General features: G+C 39.9%; 1 protein-coding gene across 1 annotated transcript; it reads left to right on the top strand.

The window, feature by feature from the left end:
• The first annotated feature begins 3,276 nt into the window (after positions 1 to 3,276).
• On the top strand, positions 3,277 to 6,427 carry LOC124395907 (extracellular calcium-sensing receptor-like). The gene is made up of 6 exons (XM_046864793.1): positions 3,277 to 3,365; positions 3,725 to 4,007; positions 4,095 to 4,667; positions 4,994 to 5,116; positions 5,308 to 5,431; positions 5,520 to 6,427. The coding sequence occupies exons 1-6, from the start codon at positions 3,277 to 3,279 to the stop codon at positions 6,425 to 6,427; spliced, it is 2,100 nt and encodes a 699-aa protein (XP_046720749.1).
• The last annotated feature ends 458 nt before the right edge of the window (positions 6,428 to 6,885 follow it).

Below are 6,885 nucleotides of genomic sequence, written 5' to 3' on the forward strand. Positions count from 1 at the left end.
AGCTAGAAACATTGGAAAAGCACGTGCTGCACACAGGCCTCCCAGGACCCAGACACCTCGGTGTGCAGGTACTACTACTACTACTACTACTACTACCAATACTACTATTAATAGTACCCCATAATGACAATTACAATGTGAAACAGAATTTTAGTAATATCTGTAAAATGTCTATTTAAAAAAAAACACTGAAATATCACTGTTCTGAAATATCAGAACACTTGGGAATGACAAAGTTGGTGTATGTAACAGCATGGTTACATATGTATGGACCAACACATGGTGGCTTCTGTGGTCTGAAAGGAAATGCCTCAGAGCTTGAAGTACGGCCAGCATCTCGAGGCAGTTTATGTGCCATGTTAGATGGGATCTTCCCAGAGACCTTGAGGGGAGCGGACACTCAGCTCCCCACCCGTGAGGGATGCATCTGTTGTGGGCGTTTTGCGATGCCCAGGAACTCCCAGCATGGGGCCCTGAGTCAGGAACCCGGTATCTCTCCACATATTAAAGAAATGTAGGGATCGCTGATTGTATGAAAAGGATTGCCTTTTCAGGAAAACCCCTGGGTCTTGAGCCACCACTAAAGGGTCTCATATGCAGGAGGACAAGTGGAATCACACTGGACACAGCTGCCATAAGACTCAGCTCTTCACAGTGAGTGACTGGCTTTCCCTCACTCTCTTGATAGCTGTGAGAATGGATTCGTGATGAGTCAGTGACAAATGTGCCTGCATAACGGTTGAATTCTATACAATGCCTAAATAAGCTGTTCTCTCTGATAGAGAAAGCACACTCTTTTTGGCGTTCAGCCTTAACCCCAGTTTTTCATGTGGGCAAGTACGACATCTCGATGCCTGACTGCTAGTAGCTCTGATTGAGCTAATATCAACCAATCGTCAATATAATTTAGAATGCAGATGTCCTGAAACCTCAGCGGGACCAGCACCTCATCCACTGCGGGGTGAGAGCTGCAGGGTGAGAGGGCCAAATGGAAGGACCCAATACTTGTAAGCTTCAGCCCTGAAAGCAAACTTCAGGAACTTCCTGTGAGCTGGAAGGATGGATAATTAAAAGTATGCATCCTTCCAATCTATGACCATAAACCAGTCATCAGGCCTAATTTGGGACACAGCCTGCTTCAGGCTCAGCATCTTAACCCTGAGTCTCAAGAGCAAGCAGTTCAGCTGACGCAGGTCCAGTATAGGACGCAACTCACCCTTCTTTTTGGTAACTATGAAGTACCAGCTGTAGAACCCGGCCTTTCTGATAAAGGGACCACCTTGATGGCCACCTTCCTCAAGAAACTGTTTACTTCTTGTTGCATGACCAGAGCCTGCTCAGGCCCCACTAGAGTGGGGGGCACCCCATTGAACTGGGGCGGATGAGACCCAAAATGATACATATAGCCTCTGTCCACGGTGCGCAGGACCCACCAAGACACGTCTGGCACAGCCTGCCAGGCCACCAGATCTCTTAAGGGGAATCAGTCTCTCGAGACTGACCTCCGGCATACCTAGAACCAGAGCAATGCCCTAGAGCTCTAAGGGCCTCCTGAGAGGCAGCAAACCCCCACGTCCGCTACGATGCCGAGTGTAAAGCGAGGAGGGTGTTCGCTGGAGCTGGCCGTGTCCTGAAGCACTGAGAGTGTCAGGGTTATTGATACAGCTTCCTAAAGGGCACTGAGGCAGGGCAAGCACTGTATAGTATAATGGAAGGTGCCAGGTTGTGGTGGTGTGGGCTGCACCTGCCGAGCAACCCCACAGGGGCGACATGGGAGGTAGCACTAAAAAACGTTTCGATGACGGCATTAACATTGTCGCTGACCAGGCCAGTTGGCACTAGCAGGGCATCCAGAAGGACAGCCCTATCCAAATAAGTGAGCCAAATATGCCTCTCTGTGGAGATGAGGGTTACCATATGACCTTAGCAGTTTCATAAGTAACCCTTAAGGCCAGGTCCATAGCACAACGGAGCTCACAGACCTGCTCGCTAACTGTGACATCTCCCACTTCTACCCTGCGGAGCAGATCAGCCTGATAGCCCTGTAGCACAGCCATGGTGTTCAGGCAGCCTGCGCTGGAGGGTTCTCAGGGACTTAGTGGGCAGCGCTGGGGCTTTAAGAGATGATGCATTACCCGGAGAGAGATAGCTAGCTAGCGTCTCTTCAATCCGGGGCATTGCCCCGTAGCCACACTCCTTCAGTCCTACTATAATCAAATATAGTGACACCTTGGGACTAAATAGGTGGGAGAAATAAAGCCTTTGCCCATGACCTGGACACCTCGGTCAAGGTTTAGGATCTGTGTGCCTACTTCCTAGAGATATGAGGAGAAAGAGGGAGGAAGAGATAACAACCAGGACTGAGAACTGCTGCCAAATTAACCTCTATCAGCTGCACACATTCATCCAAGGACACTTATACAGGGCATACTTTGGCATTCAAGTTGAGAGTTGCATAATGAATTGCATCTATAACGCCAGCTCAATGACCCAGCTCCACACCCCGTTTCTCTACCATAAATCACCAGCAACAGCAGTCACTTAGCTGCTGGAGGTGAAAAAGAAACCAACCTTAATGAGCAGCAACAAATAGAAGCACTGGTGGTACTCTATGGGGTGCGGCCCAAGCAATGAAGGACCATCCACTTCATGCTGGAATACTGAAGCTGTGTCCATGGTGGCAGCTCCTGGGCAGCCAGAAGCTTCTGGGTATTAATGGATATATGGCTGAATTAATGTATCTTTAAAATGGTGGCTTTTAATGATATTAATTAATCATTAGTAACTAGTCATTACTTTAACCAGGTCAGTGTATAGTTCTGACGGATCCTGAGGACACCTTGTGTACATTAATTGTATGGCATGTAGTTACATTTATTTTATAAAAAAATAATAATTATTATATTTTTATGGTTTAGGACAACGTGGAGAATTGCATAAAAACAAAAGCATTATGAATATTCTGTAGTGCACAAAAAGGCAATCAAACGTTAATAATAAGAAGGCATAGTATGTGGCGAATTCCTCACCTCTGAGGAAAGTCAATATGAGAAAAAAAGTTGACACACCTCTAAGAACCAACCCACTCTATGTACACTAAGCATTGATGTTGCCTATAAAAAAGAGTAGACCTTATTGTCTTCTTAATTTAGCAGACTCAACATGAGTATATCTGCTATATTCTATCTTTGTTTTCTGCTCGGTACTCAGGCAGGCTTTGCATGTAAGCTGCTAGCTAAATTTGAAATCCAAAGCATGTTGAAGGAAGGGGACATTATGATAGGAGGCATTTTCCCAATTTATTCCAAACAGGAGAATATGCTTTTTTCATTTAATATCAAACCAAAAATGATAGAATGTAATGGGTAAGTTGAAACCTTATTATGCTGTAATTTATTTATTTTTTGCTGTGGCTGCTCTTGTTTGGAACAATTTTTTTATTTATATATAAGGTCAGACCTCAATCGGGCAAAGATTTTTAAATCTTTGTTAAAAATATATATTTTTTCCTTGGCTTTTATTTTCTAAAGAATATTGTTTCTTCTGATGCTTGTTTATGAGTGCTGTATTTTTATTAATTTTTATCTTAAAGCACTTTACTAATGGCTCGTTATAAACGGTGCTATATGAACTTTTGGTCGATTGATTTATTAATAATATAACTAAAATGTAAGCTTTTTATAAGCAATATCTTTACATTTTAATTTTCAATTTTGTTCCACAGATTTGGATTACAAGCCTTTAGCTGGATGAGTGCTATGGTTTTTGCAATAGATGAAATAAACCAAGATAATACGTTGCTTCCTAATATTTCTCTGGGATATATAATTGTGGATTCTTGTTCCTCTCCTACTCAAGTTTTAAGATCTGCACTTACTTTGATGAGCACATCGGAACAAGGGTTCTCTCAATGTCATCCACCTCCTATTGTGGCTCTTATAGCTGAATCAGGATCTACTCAGTCATTAGTTGTGGCCGGAGCAGTTGGGCCGTTTAACATACCAATGGTAATACAAAACGATATATAAACAAGCTTTATGTTTTATTTTTAAATGTACGTATATTTCTACTAAACCTTATTTGTCCCCAACTAGGTGAGCTACTTTTCAACATGTGCATGCTTGAGTGACAAAACAAAATATCCTGCATTTTTCCGAACAATACCAAGTGATTACTATCAAGCAAAGGCTATGGCTTTCCTGGTCAGACGATACGGGTGGACCTGGATTGGAGTTATACAGTCTGACAATGATTACGGACGAAATGGGATATCAGCGTTCAGACAGGAAGTGGAGGCTTATGGGATTTGTATTGCATTTGTTGGCACAATTTTGCGCACATACCCCCATAGTAAAATTCTTGAAGCTGTTGATCTGATAAAACAATCAACTGTCAAGGTGATTCTTGCATTTGTGCCAGAAAGAGATATTGATCCTTTAATGAAAGAAGTGGTAAAACAGAACATTTCAGGAATACAGTGGATTGGAAGTGAATCCTGGGTAAATGCAGAGAGTCTTTCTACACCAGAAATGTTTACACTTTTTGGAGGAACAGTAGGACTTGCGATCCGAAAGATGGCCATGCCAAAAATGGGACCGGTCTTTAAAGATATCAGCCCTTACAATGATCCAGAGTTCCCCTTTGTCACTGAATTCTGGGAAACATTGGTCGGCTGTAGACCACCATCTTCAGTAAATAATTTACTAAATACTACAAAAGTATGTTCAGGAACAGAAAAAGTTGATTACACAAACAAATTTTTTGATGTCACTCAACTTAGAGTTGCATATAATGTCTATCAGGGGGTGTATGCACTCGCGCATGCCCTACACCAAGAAATGTTTTGTGAAAAGCCTGAAAGCAGAGTGTCAGCACCGTGTCTTAACGCTTCACAGATTACCCCCAAACTGGTAAGATTTAACTACACTAAAGCATTTATAAGTCTTAAAACCAGACACTTATCATTGATTGTTTTATATATTTTGTTTGTAAGGTAACTGAGCAATTGAAAAAAGTGCATTTTGTGGATGCATTTGGAGAGGTTGTCTACTTTGACAACAGTGGAGATCCTCCTGCTACATATGAAGTCATAAACTGGCAGATGAGAGATGGGCAAGTGCAGCATATAGTAGTTGGCCATTTTAGGCCTTCTGCAAATGGAAAATATTCACTCATGATTTATGAAGACAAGATTATCTGGAGCACAGGAAATTTGGTATTGTAAAAACAATAACTAAAATATTTTTTTTTAATGATTTTTTATCTATTTATTTTATTTGTCCTCTAACATGTGCTCTATTGTTCCAGACACCAAAATCTGTTTGCTCAGAAATCTGTCCACAAGGCACAAGGAAAGCACAAATTAAAGGTTTACCTCTGTGCTGCTTTGACTGTATTCCATGTGCTGATGGTTCTATATCAAACACAACAGGTGAAGTGACCTGCTTACTAATACTGACAAAATAATTACACATTATATTGATAAATCATTTTACAATCCTGTTTTTCTACTTTAGGAGCAACTGATTGCATCAACTGCCCTGAGGAGTACTGGTCTAATGAAAGAAAAGACAGCTGCATCATAAAATTAATCGAGTTCTTATCATACATTGAAACAATGGGCATAATTCTTATGGTTTTATCACTACTGGGTGCCTGTTTAACATTTTCTACTTTGGTGGTGTTCATTCACTTTAGAGACACACCAATTGTAAAAGCAAATAATTCAGAACTGAGTTTACTTTTACTTCTTTCTCTTATATTTTGCTTCCTCTGTCCTCTCACATTTATTGGAATGCCAACAGTCTGGTCCTGCATGTTGCGTCACACAGCATTTGGTATTGCTTTTGCCCTCTGCATTTCCTGTATGTTGGGGAAAACTATAGTTGTGGTAACGGCCTTTAGAGCAACTTTACCAGGGAACAAGGTGGCCCAAAATTTTGGCCCACCTCAACAAAGGGCCATTGTGTGTTCATGCACTGCAGTTCAAATAGTTATTTGTGTTATTTGGCTAAATGTTGCACCACCATTTCCTAATAAAGTCTTTGAACAACGCAGTAAGAAAATAATTTTAGAGTGTAACACAGGCTCAGATGCTGCCTTTTATGCTGTTCTAGGTTACATTGGTCTTCTTGCCATAGTGTGTTTGGTTCTGGCATTTTTAGCCAGAAAGCTACCTGATAATTTCAATGAAGCCAAATTTATCACATTTAGTTTGCTTATATTCTGTGCAGTTTGGATCACATTTATTCCAGCTTATGTCAGCTCTCCTGGGAAGTATACAGTAGCTGTAGAAATATTCGCAATTTTGTCTTCAGCTTTTGGCCTGTTGTTATGCATTTTTGTACCAAAGTGTTATGTTATTTTAATTAAACCAGAGAGAAACACAAGAAAACATATTATGGGAAATAATCTGAAGGTTAATTAATTGTTTCATACAATGCTTGTTTTAAATTTTATATATTATATGTATAGGAATGTATAGTCTATATTATGATAAAATTATATTATTAGATTATAAAGATGGATGGTAAGGTTTAGTGCAATTTTCCTATGAAGGGAAACTAGGTAACTTTTGTTAACTAAGAAAAGTAAACAATTTTGCAAATAACGATGCTATAAAACCTCACCATATTTATTGAAATGAAAAAAATAAATAAAAAATAGTTTCTTGATTGTTTGTTTTTACTTCCTTAGTGCCTTTTAAAGCAACTTTTAAACTGATTCCAAAATTACAGATAGTACAGACTTTTAGGCAGCTATAAAGAAATGGTCTAAAGTAGAAATGCTTATATACTGTATATATATATATATATATATATATATATATATATATATATATATATATATATATATAGTTAAAAATGTATATATACATATACATTT

The sequence above is a fragment of the Silurus meridionalis genome, chromosome 13 (genome assembly GCF_014805685.1).
Source record: "Silurus meridionalis isolate SWU-2019-XX chromosome 13, ASM1480568v1, whole genome shotgun sequence".
NCBI lineage: Eukaryota > Metazoa > Chordata > Actinopteri > Siluriformes > Siluridae > Silurus > Silurus meridionalis.

What these genes read in the sequence shown, in the direction of transcription:
- LOC124395907 (XM_046864793.1), top strand. Translation starts at nt 3,277, where the DNA reads ATGATAGGAGGCATTTTCCCAATTTATTCCAAACAGGAGAATATGCTT. An exon ending in AAAATGATAGAATGTAATGG is followed by an intron (nt 3,366 to 3,724) that starts GTAAGTTGAAAC and finishes TTTGTTCCACAG; the next exon opens with ATTTGGATTACAAGCCTTTA. An exon ending in GGCAGATGAGAGATGGGCAA is followed by an intron (nt 5,117 to 5,307) that starts GTGCAGCATATA and finishes CTATTGTTCCAG; the next exon opens with ACACCAAAATCTGTTTGCTC.